This window comes from Cygnus atratus, chromosome 2 (genome assembly GCF_013377495.2).
Source record: "Cygnus atratus isolate AKBS03 ecotype Queensland, Australia chromosome 2, CAtr_DNAZoo_HiC_assembly, whole genome shotgun sequence".
Lineage (NCBI taxonomy): Eukaryota > Metazoa > Chordata > Aves > Anseriformes > Anatidae > Cygnus > Cygnus atratus.
Window position 1 is genome coordinate 114,753,953 of NC_066363.1, and position 16,096 is coordinate 114,770,048.

The following is a 16,096-nucleotide window of genomic DNA, read 5'->3' on the forward strand; positions in this document are numbered from 1 at the left end:
ACTATTTGTGTTATAACAATCTCTATGGAAAGTCATATTTGTCTTAGTGTTTTCTTACCAGAAAAGAGTAAGAGGGCTCACTAAAAGCTGCATATGTTTTTACCGGAATTGCATTACAAAGAAACCAGGACCAAAACAAGAAGGAGCAGCATTGTACTGGCCAACAGAAAACTAAATAAGTATGTTTTTTATTTTACACATTAGCCACCTTCATACAAAATTGCATACACGTTTTTATGCAAACTTATAACTTTCATAGTTGTTACTGTTTCATGTACCAAGAGATACATACAAATTTCTTGCAGATGTTTTCTTTGTATAACCAAACAGGCTATAAAATTTGAAAATGAAATAATGTATTAAACTAGTTTATATATTCTAATAAATCTTTCAATGTCTTACTAATTTCCCCAGAGTTTCTGCTTTTGTTTTTAAAAATTTTACAATAAAGGCCTTCACTTAGAAGTCGTACGTAGTAGAATTTATGAAATTTTTATCCTGTTAACACTTAAAAATAATTACATCATTTTAACTTTGACTTAATCTATTAATAAGCTTCTAGATGTAGTCTGAAATACCAGGGAACAGTTTACAAAAACAACGACATAGCTGTACCTTACTGAAGTCTTACATTAGATTTTACAAAAGCACTCAAAATGATTCCACTTACTTCCATTTACAAGAAAATGCATCAAACGCATTTTGGGAAAGAAGCGATTGCAAAGGAAAGTTTCATAGTAGATTACCTGCTTCTGAGGAAATGAAAAAGCCTCCTTCCCAACTGTGTTAAGGGCAATATGATGCTGGCCTTCCAAAATAAGCTGCTTATTGTCTTCCACAACATATGCCTACAAAATACAGAACAGAGACCACAGACATTAGCAGACCAAAAGCAATGATAAGCTTTATAGTCAACATTCTCTCCTTAACTGGAAGATGTTTTGTCCAAAACCTAAATGCTAACTTGACTTACATATTTATGTTTATGCTTTAAATTTTGCAAGCACAAACAACTGTGGTTCAGACTGCTAATTGCCACTACTTAAGACTTGCATTCTGGTAAACTGGGTCTTCTTCAAAGCACACGGGGTCACTCTTACAGATCTATAATAAAAGCAAGCATTATGAAAACTTAAAATGTATTTTTTGTTAATTTTCTCTTAAAAAAAGAGCTTACAAGAACGGGATGCATGTAGGACAGCATAAAACCATTTAAGTGGTTTACTACAAGTATTAGGACTGTCTTGGCTTCTTACCACTTTTTTAGTTTATTAGTCTGGTTTTAAAAAGTTACATCTGTAAGTTTTGTACAAGTATGCTTGAAAGTTCAGGATGCGACATAGTTGTAAGCTCTCTGAAATTTGGCTATGAGTTTTGACATGTAGAAAATAATATACTTACCTTCCACAGTACAACAACATTCAAGTCCACTTCACTGCATCTTTGTATCAATCTGACTGCCTCGTCAAATGATTGTTTCACAGCCCTCTGAGATCCATGAGTATGAGATTGCACATGTGTTTTTTTTAATTCAGAGGATAAGCTTTGAAAAAGAAAGTCTGCACAAGGACTAGCTGAACTTATTATCTGCAAGAAAAAGAAAGTGCTTTCAGGAAAAGATGCAAGCTGGTACAAGTTTCCCTAACAGAACTCATCATTGTAGTATTTCAGTTCCATTCTCAAACAATCTTTTGCAAATATGCCACTAATTTTGGTTACAATGCTTGCTCTTTTTACAGCCATCAGCACTACATAGTGAAACCTCCAAAGCAACATACGGGAACAGGACTACAGATCACTGATCTAAAATCACAAGTACTGAACTTAGAAATAAGGTATTTGATTATTACCAGACAGCCTACTGAGGCTATAATAATCGAGAGAGCTGGAGCATCTCCTCTGAACTAACGTACATGCAAATCACTACTGTTTTATTAATACTAATTAGTATTTTAACTAATTATTAGGTTAATAATAAATTCTTCTAGTTAATTACCCTATAATTGCCAGTTAGGAATGTACACTTAACTAGCAAAGATTAGAGATCCCACCTGTTTTACAGATACAGAAGTACTGTGCTGTTTGTCAAGTTTGGAAAAGCTTAGCATAAGCAGTGACAAACGTCAAAAGCTTATTAAGGAAGTGGTGGTTAAGACTGACATCAATGATGCCTGGACAAACATGATAAATAAGACTTTAGCTTCCTCCATTTAAAAGAATGTCAGACATTCCAGAATATGTTATTGCAGAGCTGCTGTTTTTTTCCCCATCGGCAGAATACTTGTATCCAAGGAGAATAACTGCTTTTTGAAGTAATTGCCTAGAAGGGAAGGAACCCTTCCCACAGCCCAAGTGGAGAATATTTTCTTACAAGAAAGCTGAAGTTCATGAAGCCTATCCAGATTTTCAGTCCTAAACTCAATTTATATGTCTATAAAAGAAATGGCATTGAGTAGCTTTTCTTTGGCTTTAAAAAGCCAGATGCATACATGGAAAATATACCCTCAACGTAAAACAAGCGATCTAGTACTGACATCCAACTAACCAAATTCATTACCTTAGTGTAGATTTCTGATCCAATTAAGTGTCTTGTTTTCTCAGGTTTTGGAAAAACATTCTATGTACCAAGATCATTTTCTAAACTGATTCTTCTTCAGACATTTGTACGCTTAAACAGATTAATAGGGTGTGGTAGCCTGTAATTCTAACCATCTTTCAAGAAATTAGAGAAACAGACTCCCTGAACTGATTGCAACCTAAATTAGTGGTTTTGAAATTCTAGTACCTACATTCATTAGAGGTTTCCAATGTTTACAATAATCTGGAGTTAGAATTCTTAACTTATCTTAGTGAAAAGATAAAAAAAACAATAGAACAAGTAAAAAAGGATTTCACTAGGCTACTTGCACAAGACATAATATGCAGTTGCACCAGTTAACTTACCTGCTCATTTCCAAAGACAATATCTGCAAATGTGTAGTTTTCTAAGGGATAAAAAGAGAAGGCATCATTTCAGCATCACAAAAAGTCAACTGCAGTAGACAACATCCCAACTGTACTCCCCTTCAAAAAATGTTACCTCATTCAAAAGAGAACCTACCTTCTGAGTTTTTGCATCTTACTGCTTTAAAGCACAACTTTGCTTTCTCTCTGCTAGCAAGTTTAGTATCTGAAAAAAAAAATCACAAATTTTTTTTTCCCCTTCAACATAATCACTTAGCATCCCATACTAGCCAAAAGTCAGCCTTTGAACTTCACAAATAAAACCACACTGACACTTAAATACCATGTCTGAACAAGCAGAACAACTGCATTATAGTAAAGATGACTTTCTGCTAACCCATTCCACCTACTTCTATAGCAGAAAACAAGCTGCACTACGTAAAGCAGATACAGAGAAAGAAAGAAGGAACAGAAGACAAAATCATATCCAACTGGTTCACCTTCAATACTAATGCAAGAAGATTTGTCTAGATTCACTTTAAATATATAAAGCATCAGCATACATGTAAAGATAGCACGTTAGATACAATAATAAAGATAGCATGTTAAATACAATAATAGATGTCTGTTTTCTTGGGTTGCCTTTTCAAAAATTAGCAAGGTATATTAGCTAAGGCAGGATACACAGCACTAGCAATTCTGGTATATTTCTAATAACTGAATAGAACATTTGTCAAATATTCTGTTGATCAGTCAAATGTTACACTGATATACACAAACAGAAATAAAAGAATGCCACGAGACATTTTTCTTGCGAGGCAAGTTATCAGCCAACCCAGACATGGATTTCTCCACAACACTTAAATAATTTACCTGTAAATTAAGACCATTTTTTAAGTTAATGAAAGTTGAAAGGCACTTTGCTTGAAAGGAACACAAAAATATCTATAACTGAGTTATTCTGAAAGGCAAGTTCAACTTCTTACAAGATTAACTTTCTCATCAGGCAGAAGCTGGACTTGCTATCCTTTTGGTATTAAGGATACACACCTTTGTCTTCAGAGATGTTAACAGATTTTTGAAGCTTCCAGTGTTTGCTATTACTTGAAACTTGAACTATATGAAACTCTTTAACACCAGCCTCACTCTAAGAAAGAAACAAAAATGATGTCAAATAAGACCAGTCATACTTGTAGTGTTCTTCATTGCACAGTATGTGTTCATCACAAAGTGGTACTGTTGGAATCTTCATTTAACTCTTCATTCACGCCACCTGCAATACAGTACTAAGGAGACAAGAACAGATTGAAGACCCACTGTAATATAAAACAGTCCCGGCTCCCAGCAACTTTGAATTCCAGTAAGCAAAGCTATAAGAAGATGAAAAAGATCCTATGGAAAAACTCCCACAAGGTGGCATTTTAGATTAACGTGACTATAATAAAACCTAGACTTTTTTAAACTCCAATGCAGACCATTGTCCAAAAGGACACTTAGTTTCTAAGACTACTTCAGGATCCTTGCAAAAACATAAATCCCAGAAATTCAACAGCTCTTAAAATTACGTATATATACACGATGGAAAGTAGCTTTTGGGATGGTTTTCTTTATTGGAAAGAATGAAATGACAGTGGAAAAATAAGTTTTGCACAATGTCATCTGTAAACTCGCTAACTGCTTTGTGTACTCCCTCCTCCTCAAAGAAGGCTGGCAATATTCACCTTAGTATCTGAAGAAAAAAGAACGTACACACTTAACTTGAAATGACAAATCAGCTCCAAGATTCTCCATGATTCCACTACCATTTAAGTGTCTAGGAATTCTAATAAGCAGAGGATTCGATTACCTGGCCTTGTTAAAAAAAATGGGAGCAGCTTTAACCAGAAAAAGTAAATTTAAATTAACACAGTTAGAAAAACTGAAATATTGTCATCTGCTTTGCTAAGCCATCAGACCACAACAGACATATCTGCGTTTGGATTGTGTTTCCAAACGTGAGAGTTTGTTAACGAATATGGACGCAGAAGCTTCCTTCAGGTTATTGCTAATTCTACTGGGGTCGGGGGTGCAGCACAGAGAGAAGGAACACAGGTTGCCTCATTCAGAGAGTTGCAAGCATTAGGAACATCCATGAATTTGGAATAAGTCTTCCAAAAGGAGCTTGAAGACAGATTCAAAATCACATACATTTAGTGTTGAGGTGGTTCTAGCAGACATCCATAGCTAGTTTTGAGGCGTAACTTAATGTTAGTACTTTCTTTCCAACATTAATTTGAAAGTCTAAATATGCAAGGCTTACTTAATATTTCCAGTCAGAATGTTAGTATAAAAGTTTTTAATTAAATATTGGTTCTACTGGCGACATTTACATGTCTGCTGAGCTTAAGAACAGTATTGTCATTAAAGAAAGAACTTACAGTATTGATATTTTCTACATCCACGAACACCAACATGTTGTCCCCTCCACCTTCATCATCTTCAAGTGCATTACTTCTGCAGACAGTAGCTCGAATATGTAGAGATCGACTAGTACAAATAACTGCAGTGTGCCTTAATACTCTATGACTAGAAATGGAAGAAAAAACAACATTCTGAAGAACCAGGACTGCTGTCCATAACTTCTCATCAAGTCTAGCTTTTACATTTCTCATCAATATCAAGCTATTAAACAATTTATTCCCTTCAACGACCAAAAAGGCATTTTTCTTTTTAAGATATCATTTTGATAAGATGCTAAACAACCATGCTGCAATGGATAAGAAACTGTTTGAACAGTGCCTACCCAGTTCAAGCTACCAGAAAATAAGGTCAGATGTTACCATGACAAAAAATACTTTGTTAATATTTCAGATATAAAACAAGTGGCATAATGAAAGCAAACAGGCAGAGGGATGTAATTAAGCAATTTAACATCACCACATGCTTTGGAAATACAGTTTTTCAGCAAGTAAACCATAAAAGGCCCACTAGTGAGTCACAGCTCCTGCACAAACATTTACCGAAACACCACCACATTCAACAAATTCCCATGGATTGGGAGTTATCAAAGGGTACATTTACATGATTTGTAGTTTGATTTTCAGGAACATGCTGTTGATCTAATCTTGACAGTCTTCAACTTACTTTGCTTTGGTTTACACGATGAAAAAGTCTCAGAAGCCAAGCTCACTTGCTCTTTCTCAGAACTAGCCTGAAAAACTATGTCAGCTTGCGGCTGGAGCTTAAGTGCATGGGACTAGAGCTCACCTAAGGTACCATCACACCTAAGGCACCATCATCCTGAATGTCTACCGTATGGAGGCAGCTCCTCAGCTCTGATGCTACAGAAGCATTGCTCCTAGCCTGCACTACTACTTAACGAAGGCTGAGATGCACTTCTCCAGACAAATGAATCTAGCACATACAGCTCCCTAATGAAATTCTCTCCCAGAAAATTAAATAATTACATTTATTTAGTCCACAATCAGATTTCTTATTGGAAAGAAAACTAAATCTAGATAAAGCCTATTAAAACTTCTTTTCTGCCCTAGCTTTGTGCTCTAACAGCTCTAAGGTAATGTTGTATGCACAGTACTTATAGAATGGTGAAAGACAGCTTGTAGGGACAGGAGGTGACGAGAATAGACAGTCTTCATAGTGAAGCTTTAGTAAACAGATAAATTCAGAAATGCCTTCCTAAAGGCTGATACCTTCACTTTCTGAGCAAAGGCCTATTTACCCCAGAATCTTTGAAGAACGGGTTTCTCAAAATAAGTTCCTCTGAGCTACCTTAGCTTGGGAAACATGTGGGACTTGAGAATAAGCAATAGTAAAGTTAAAGGAATGTACTATTTGTTAGCTTGTAGTATCAAACAACTGTTCATTGTCCCAGGAATGGTCCAAAGAAGAGCTATACAACAGCATGCAAGTCTAACTTGGTATTTAACCCCTACAAAGGGTAACTTCATCATAATACAATCACTAGCCACATTTTAATTAGGAAAAAATCTTTGGTTTAAAGCAGACTTTCGTTTTTTTTGTTTTTTTTTTGTTTTTTTTTTTTAATATAAAGTACAGAAAGAAAAAGTCATGAAGTTTTTCTTCTGTCCCGCAGAGTGATGTGCTCCCAGAGACACAAACTATGAACAGTCTCTGTATCAAGCAGTTCCATTAACTCCCCCTCTGTTAAGTTATTAAATATGGGCACTCTGATAGAAGAAGTATAGGCTATATAGTTTCACATGAAAACTGGATCATACAATAAAGTTATTGCTTAGAACAGCAGATAATAGGCCACATATCTTCACTGCAATTCAGAGAAATTCAGTAGAGTTTAAATTTATGCTTATGGTGTTTATTATTAACAGCCTAATAAGTAGGAGAAAAAGGTAGATAACTTACCACATTTTTGAGTGTCTTTTAACACTTTCATAGTAAAATAAAAAGTTTATTTCATGAACACCTTCTTCATCCGGTCCTCGTAACCACATTGGCAGCTGCACTGATGCCCCAGGAAGAAGAACTGAGTCAGGAAGTGGGACTTGTATTACCTCAGGTTGACCTCCTGTGCCAACCCCAAAGTCCACAGAAGAAGCTGAAGATAGCAGTGCAGTACGCACAGAGGTAGGATCTGTCACAACAGTCTTGTAAGCACTACAGTTTTCAGAAGCTGAAGGACTTAGTGGTGTTAGAACTGCAGTATTTGCACCAAAAGTAAAAAATTCCGGATGCTTGGACACAACCTTCAGCGCAGTAAGAGGACACTTGCTTACATTCACAAATTCCACATATGCTTTTCTGATTTCTCCACAAAGAAGCCCTGTAGGAAAGTTTATAAAGAACACCTGTATTGGAGAGAACAGGAGGAGAAAAAAACTGAACATTGAGCAAAGTTATGAATGAGCTTTAAAAAATCTAGCACTTAAACTATTGAGTGCTGTCATTAGCCAGAGAGACCACTTCAATAACCCTAGGAAGAAAAACCACCACTTTTATTAACCAACTTGAAGTATTCCAGATGAAAAATGGCAAACAAAGACACCTATTTGACTCTTCCCTACCTATAGTTATAATTTGGCTACAAAAGCTGCTGCAAACTAAAAAAATCGAAAGGGAGTATAACAATTTCAGAATTACATTAATTTGGAGGCTTCAAGTCTCCTTTGGAAAACAAAACACAGATTATGACCTGTCAGTGCCAAATTTAACTGGAAAGACTTAAACATAAACGAAGTTTAAGACTTCATTGTATGAACTACATTTATAGTTCTAGATTCAGCAATTTGCTCAAAATTACCAGTAGAAAAAGCTACATACCTCCAACAAAGGCATTTCTTCTGTAATAATGGGATCTAAACGTCGATCAGGTCCATACTTAATTGATGTTTTTTCTTCTTTTGTGTTATTAAGTCGAGGCCCCTGGATTTCTAAGTCTTGTCGTCCTCGTACAGATAGCCCATTGGAGACAAACTTTCCTGAAACAGTTTTAAAAGCTTTTTTTAAAGCAACTCTTTCTGAAAAGTGATCTGAACTTCCCTTCCCAATCTTACAAATCATTTTGATTCTTGCTACTGTGAACATGCAGTGTTCACTAATTAAGCAGCATCACTGACAAAAAACTATTCACAGCTTCCTGTGACACAGAATGCATTGCTATTGCAAGTTCAGACAGCCAGATATCCATTTAAATTTTGCCCTTTAAATTTTACTTCAATTCTTTAAAGTTCTGGCAGTAAAAAGAATAAGGATATGAGACTGGCTGGGAAAAGGGGAGGGGGTATTGAGTAAAGGTGATCCATTTAACTTCCTAATTTCTGCCAAGCTACGAAAAAGTTGCTCAAAACGTTTTCTTCCTTCAAAAACAGGCCACCACTCTTCAGATGATTTTTATTCCAAAGGCTTAGCCACAAATTTCCAGTTCACAGATAGTTAACCAAGCTTATTTCTTTTAGACATCTGCAAGTATGTACTTTAATCCCCATTTACTTCAAGAATGAAATTTTCCCTGTGGGAGACAGTTCCAGATGAATGACTCAACAAAATATATTAAGTAACATGCAATTAAGGCATATGTTAATATAAAGGAAAGACAACCAAAAAAAGTCAAGATAAGTAAAGCTATATCAGCTAAATTTATATTTGGGAATCTATGTCAAAAAGGTTAGTGCAACACAGAAAAGTTAAAAGAAAGTTAAAAAAGGAACAAAAATAAATGGTAAAGGAGGCAATAAATTTGTTATAGACACCATAGATGGAATATATGAATTTAAGGGTTTCAGAATTTCTAAAGATTTAAAAGGAATGTAGGAACAGGTTTTGCAGAAGTTACTTCCTTTCTTATGGTAATCATATGGATGCCAATTCATTATTTCCCCATTCCAGTTATTTCCAGTTTCTATCTCTCTACTTGATTCTATATCTTTACTTAAAGAAAGGCCTTGCATTGTCAAAACGCTGGACCACAATTCAGTTTTACTCAGCAGAATCCACAACTCCCCTTTCCAGACACATACACTTGAAGGAATAATATACTTACCTTCCTGTAATCCAATAGAAGGATCTATCCCATCTAATGTCACAGTACCCTGAACAGTGCCAAGATTATAAACGACTCCCAGAATATGTAGCTCCCCTGTTTGATGGGGAAAGAGCTTTAGTCTTGCCTGTGGAGATATGTTAAATTTTTGGTGTTGTTGCTACTAAATAAGTAATATTACATTTAAATGTCCAATTACTAAAGACTCTCATAGCTACATTTACTTTACAGTTGCATAAGACATAACCATATATAGTAAATACAGGTCATTTACAGGAAAGTACTTGTTACATGAGAAAAGAATCCTAAATTGTAATAAAATTTAACTTGAACAGAGTTTGAATTTCTAAGGAATTTTTCAGAATTTTTAAGGTGTGAAGGGACCATTGGAGGTCTTGTCTGACAACCCTGCACAAGCAGGGCCACCTAGAGCTGCTTTGCCCAAGGACCTCTCCCAGTTAGGTTTGGAATATCTCTGAGGGAGACTCCATAACCTCTCTGGGCTGCCTGTGCTCCATCAGCCACACAGTAAACTCTGCTTCCTGATGTTCAGACAGAACATTCCATGTTTCAGTACGTGCCCATTGCATCTTGTCCTATCTCACTCTCCCTTCAGTTACTTATATGCATTGATGAGATCTAAAAGATCCAGTTCTTCACACATAGTAACATTTCCTCTAAGTTTGAATTCAGGTTGTAACATGACTGAACTCCATCCTATCCCAAAGTTTTAAGAATAGTCTTATCAATGTTATCTCTTATCAATGTTATATAAAGTATGGTACTTACCACTTTTGTCTCCTCACTATTAATTAGAAATTCTGCTATTGCTTCAGTTCCTATCATATCATCATCGCATTTTCCCTGAAAAAGAAGACAGACCTTCTCAGATATTACTCCTGGACAGAAAGATTGCCATATATACTATTTCTTTCAGCTTTCCTAGAGTGTTCAAGAACAAAAAGCACACAAATTCCAGTTTACAGACTTAAAAATTGGCAATGTTGTATGCCCATCCTCTTGGGCTTTCTGAACTGTAGCAGCTGCTGAGAGTTCAAACACGTACTTGAGAGAAATTTAAGACTTATCACTGATTAAGAACAGTTCCAGTTTATAATTTCATTGATACTCACAGAAGTATTGATTGTACCATTAAAGTAGCAGTTTAGACAAGAATAAAATTGCAAATGTATGGTAACCGTTGAGACTTATTTATATAAAACCTCATAACTAGCAGAAACTTGCAGCACCTTTACAGATCACTATGTTCCAAAACTTTTTTTTGTCTAAGAAACCAAATTATCAACAAATTTCCTGTAATATTCAGTATCAGAACATATAACAGCATTAAAAATAAGGGAGCTAGAAGAGTCCTTAAGAAGGAAGTTCTGGCAGTATTAGTTTAAGTGTCAAATTAAACAGTAGTAAGTAGTTCACTGAAAATACTCAAAATATTTTTCATTTTACTTCTAGATACATAGAGGTTCATATATCATACCAGCACCACTTTTCAGAACACATACTTCACTACATACAAAGTAGTGAGTAAGAAATAGGCATTATATAAAATAATTATTAACACGGCAAGTCATTTCTATCGGTCAAGGTGCCTATTGTGACTCAGATATGCTACACGTGCAATAAAACGTTGAAGTATTTTGCTTTGCATTACTGTAATGAGTATTGTAAAGCCTAAGTTTGTTAACTTGGTTGCTTCGTGCCTGTAAGTGTGTGAAAATCTAGAGCAATTCATAAAGAATCATATACAGTAGCTGCCTTCCCTTTCCCCACACCCCCCACCTTTTAAATTTACACTTAAACCAGCTGTTTTCATACTCTGAAACTTTGAAAACTTAAGTTTTCAACCTTTTAACTCCATAACTAACTGCCTGGTTTTTTTGTTTGGAAAAAGATAACGCTTTCCTTACCGGCTCTTTTGCTTCACCATGTTTAGCACTGAAGTCTTTGTGTTGAAATTTCCACAGCAATGAAAGGTCAGTCAACAGAAGTGGAACTTTCAATGGGTTTCGGAAAGAGACTTCTACAGTTATTGGTTCTATTAAAGAAGCATAAGAAAATAATGACAACAGGCTACCCCCATCATTCTGAAGGCTCACTTAATTCAGAAGGCCAATAACATAAAAATTGGTTTAAGTCTACAACAGCGCAGGAAATACTGTACAAATTCATTTCAGAAATAAAGTGAGCTAATTGTATAAATCTCAGCTTTACCTTCTACCACTGCAAGGGGAAATCTGGAGTTATCTGAATAGCGATTTAAGCAGAACTGTGTTGGTTGAAAATTTGCAGGTATTACTCCTTTGTTGATCACAGAAACAACCTGCTCCTCAAGTTCCTTCCACTGTTGTGATGACTCCGAGTCATACTCCTGATCCAGACTTACATGTGTTGCTGCCTGCTTTTCACCTAATAATAGAAAGGCAATCTTAGAAAACGACAACAGTGGCACACAACAAATGCAGAGGGCTGCACTGGCAATTTTGCAATTATTGTTAATAAGATTCAGTTCTCAGTCAGCATCACTTCTGAGATTACAGTTAATCAACTAGTCAGTGGACTGCCAGACACTTTGTTGTGGGGAGCTGGGGGTCAGCCTCTTCTCGCAGATAACTAGTGAGAGGGCTAAAGGGAATGGCCTCAAGTTGCACCAGGGGAGGTTCAGGTTGGAAATAGGAGACATTTCTTCTCAGAAAGAGTAGTCAGGCATTGGAATGGGTTTCCCAGGGAAGTGGTGGCATCACTGTCCCTGAGGGCATTTAAGGAAAGGTTGGACGTGGTGCTTAGGGACGTGGTTTAGTGGGTGATATTGGTAGTAGGGGTATGGTTGGACCAGATGATCTTGGAGGTCTTTTCCAACCTTAATGATTCTATGACTCTGAAACGCACATGTAGAAGATACCAAGGATGATCTGAGAACACTTTTACATGCAAACATTGGAATTCTATGATTTTAGCATGCTATGTAGTATACTTAGCAGTATATTCAGTTTATTTTTATTTTATACCAGAGTACAGACCCAGTTTACACAAGAATTTCCACTCAACATGCTTTCCATTCAAGAATCGGTGTTTCAAACACTTCATCCTAGAGAAAGTTAACTGGAAAGCTAATTTCTATCTCTGACACTAGCATCTAGCATTTACTAAAGCATTTAAATCCCTTTCATGAAGTTCTTGACAGACTTGCATTGAAGCATCAAGCTATTAAAAATAATGAAAGTCAGTACGATTGCCTATGAGGATTTCATATCTACACAAGGAGTCTGAATACATTTAGAGAGTAGGTGCTAAGCTGAAGCTTTTCTTTTTGAAATCCAACTTCAGAAGTTACCTCGCCACATTATTTTTTATGTAACAATGATTTTTAAGAAGAGAAATTGCATAGGTTTTGGTTCCATAAGAAATGAATTTTAAGCTGTTTACATAAAGTTTTCTAACCTTCTGCTGGTCTTCGATCATGCCCAAAGAAAATACGGGTTGCTGAACTGTTAATATATGGTAAAGGAAGCTGTGGTAAGGGCCCATCAGGTGACAGCTGGGTTACATTCTAGAGTAAAGGAGGAAAATAGCGTCATGTCATTATCAAAGCACATAACATACACGCTGCACATTACCAATGTTTGAATGATAAGGAGACCAAGTTTTAAGCATTCAACACTTGAACAAGTATTTTTAAATATGAAATGAAACATTTCAGTTAACTGTTCTGAGAGTTCATTCTGCCTCAGTCTTCGGTAGTATTTTCTCTCTCAAAAAGATCTTAAAGTCCATGAAGTCTTTACAGAAAAAAAAAAAAACAAAATCTCCATTGTGTACTCTAACCACTGTTGTGGCTGCATGGCTGTTGCAAACTTCATTATGGTGCAAGGCCTAACTCGGAATTTGATAAGCTACATTCACTACACCACCACCATTCAATAGACTCTCACCACACTGTGGATTCAAACACCAGTCTCAAAAAAGGTCTAACATAAAATAGCAAATACTACAAACATTCTGTTTATAAGCTTTAAAAGACACTAAGCAACTGGAAGACTGCAAGTTGTGTGGAGATAATCAGCACTAAACTCCCTGTAACATACACTCATCAGTGGAAATAAACTTAACACACATTAGATGCTGCAAATTTGCTCTTTGAAACCTAAAGTAAAAAATAAGCACATCAACTAGAGAAAAACCAATCCTGGAACAACGCAGGTGCGACAGAAAATCAATCAGTAATGTAATACAAAATTACCATTAATGAAATTGCTGACCACTTCAGGAATTAAAAGAAAATCATTTACCTTATAAACATAAAGATACTCTCTTAAAAAAGCTCCTTGCTGAGCTGGAGGTTGTTTACTATCATTGATCAAAATATGCCTGAATGCAGACACAGCATTATCAAGCTGACGAAGCGTAAAGGACTGGCGACCAATAGTGAAGTTAATATGATCTTCTGCAAGAGACCAGCCTTTGCCCTTATAAACCTGCATGGCTTGACAGTAGCAACGTAAGGCATGTTTTTTCTGAAAGAAAAAAAAAAAACAAGATTATTTCTCAGACAGTCCCATTAACCAAGCACTGCAATTGTAATACCAGGAAGATTGAACAGCAAGTCAGAAAGTTATTTACCACAATCCCCACTATATTAAGCATAACCACATTTGCAGAACTGTACCTCATAGAACCTGGTCAACATTAATCTAAACACAGACATAGTGTTGGCTCCTACACTACAGTGCCTAGCTTGCAGATAAAGTTCACGTTCTCCAGTATCAGTAACAGGCTGTAAGTTAGAAAACAAGACTAGTTTTAAAAATACCGTTCTGCATTGCTTTAGAACTGACTGCAGGAGCTTGTAGAGGTCTATTAGCAAGCCTTAGAACAAACTACATTTATTACATTTCACTCTAGTAACTGAATCTTCATTTCACATCTCCACTCAATTGTTCAGTAAAAAAAAGATGCTTAGGACAAAATTCACACCGAGTAAAGCAACAGATAGCCCCTAGAGTACATACAGGACAAAGTTACCAATTGCATCAGCCAACGTGAAATGGATGCTTTACTCCCAATGACCTCTACAGTTCCTTAACTGTGGATACATCAGGACCTGGGCATTCAATCCCAGGTCTACACACTGAACATCTGCATAGGTAGTCACTGCACAGGCAAGTCTCAGCTTCTCAAAAACATTCCCTTATTTACAGCATTAACAGGAATTAATCCAAGATATGTTCAAGTAAGTATGGCAACAACAGCAGAGGACAAGCAGTAATCCCTTAATATCAGGATGTTTTAATATGATAATATTTAATATTGCAGTATGTAGCTGAGCAGCCTGTCTGACTTTTCAGTAGTTTTTAATATTTTGCTGTTTAAGATATGGGAAAAAAAAATAGCCTATGTTTACTGTAACACTGAAAAGCATTTACTGGAAAACAGAATCCTTACAAGTATTAAACAAGCAACAGTAAAGCTGTTACCTGAATATTACGTCAAAGCATTACAAAATGTATGCAGTTTTCCAGGCAGAAGAATGAGATTTAAAACAAAATAAAATGGAAAAAACTTATGAGCAGATACCTATCAGTAGCATTGTCAGAACTATAGATAAAGAACCTACTGCAAGAAGAGAACCAAATGGGAGAATACTCTTACTATTTTTGCTGGAGGGGAAGAAGGGGGAGGTCTTAAAACACCACCCCTATACACACACAGTTTTGTTTCAAATGTAGATCTGATGCCTAGGCTCTTCTGTATTATTGACTTGAAATACAAATTGTATTGATACCTTGGATCACAAGTTTGCAGCTTTTAAGTAAGAAGAAATTGACTATTTGTGGACAGCCCCATAACTGAATTCCAGTGGCTAACCTCAACAGAAATCAAACAAGCTGCCCATAGAGTCTACTGCACAACTGAGACACATAAAGCACATGATTCATGTCCAAACTGAGTTTATCACAGAGCTGCCTACCCAGGAATGTGAGTGGAAGTAGAACTAGTTTGTATTGGTTTAATTGGTAGAATCGATCCACAGCCAGACAACTATAGTTTGTCTTGTATTATTCATACACTTAAAATTCCACTGAAAAGTATCCTGTCTTCCTTGTGCTTTAGCTATCTCCCTAAATTTTGTTATTATTCTAATAGAATTTAACAAAACTAACTCCTGCAACTCATTCATCTCAAGAGTAAAAATACTCCCTTATACAATGAAATACGACTTTCTATTTGGGGATAAAACTGAGACCCAGAAATTAAAAAAAAAGGCATTACTGAATTTCAAGCCAGTGATCTTCAGTATTACTTCCAATACAAATATAAAAGACCAAGGCAGGAATCATTGTCAGAAGATCACTGCGCTCAATAGTTTTAACTAATACAAAACTATCAGAAGCTACATGTCTTTTACCAAACTAATAATCTGAATGGCATGTTAAATGTGTTAAGTATCAAATACTGATCATATTTGCCATCTGGAAAGATAATACTTACCTGTCCTGCTTTACTAAACCTGTGGCCTGCTAATATCATATGAAATGCAAACTTTCTAACCATGGGACTTTTCATGTTTATAAAGCAGTGTGCTGCCTGCTCCAACAGAAGCGCACTACGAAGATCTGAATC

At 36.0% G+C, this 16,096-nt stretch overlaps 1 protein-coding gene across 5 annotated transcripts in view; it reads right to left on the reverse strand.

The window, feature by feature from the left end:
• TRAPPC8 (trafficking protein particle complex subunit 8) overlaps positions 1-16,096 on the reverse strand; it is a 50,283-nt gene that overhangs the window by 12,355 nt on the left and 21,832 nt on the right. For all 5 annotated transcript variants that reach the window (XM_035553240.2, XM_035553241.2, XM_035553238.2 and 2 more), the window contains 15 exons: positions 15,965-16,096; positions 13,765-13,989; positions 12,917-13,025; positions 11,690-11,884; positions 11,386-11,513; positions 10,247-10,321; positions 9,458-9,584; positions 8,239-8,396; positions 7,324-7,766; positions 5,361-5,508; positions 3,994-4,090; positions 3,101-3,169; positions 2,944-2,984; positions 1,402-1,587; positions 747-848 (listed from right to left, as the gene is read on the reverse strand). In XM_035553240.2, the coding sequence (XP_035409133.1) occupies positions 747-848; positions 1,402-1,587; positions 2,944-2,984; positions 3,101-3,169; positions 3,994-4,090; positions 5,361-5,508; positions 7,324-7,766; positions 8,239-8,396; positions 9,458-9,584; positions 10,247-10,321; positions 11,386-11,513; positions 11,690-11,884; positions 12,917-13,025; positions 13,765-13,989; positions 15,965-16,096 (2,235 nt within the window). The remainder of the gene's footprint in view (positions 1-746; positions 849-1,401; positions 1,588-2,943; positions 2,985-3,100; positions 3,170-3,993; positions 4,091-5,360; positions 5,509-7,323; positions 7,767-8,238; positions 8,397-9,457; positions 9,585-10,246; positions 10,322-11,385; positions 11,514-11,689; positions 11,885-12,916; positions 13,026-13,764; positions 13,990-15,964) is intronic.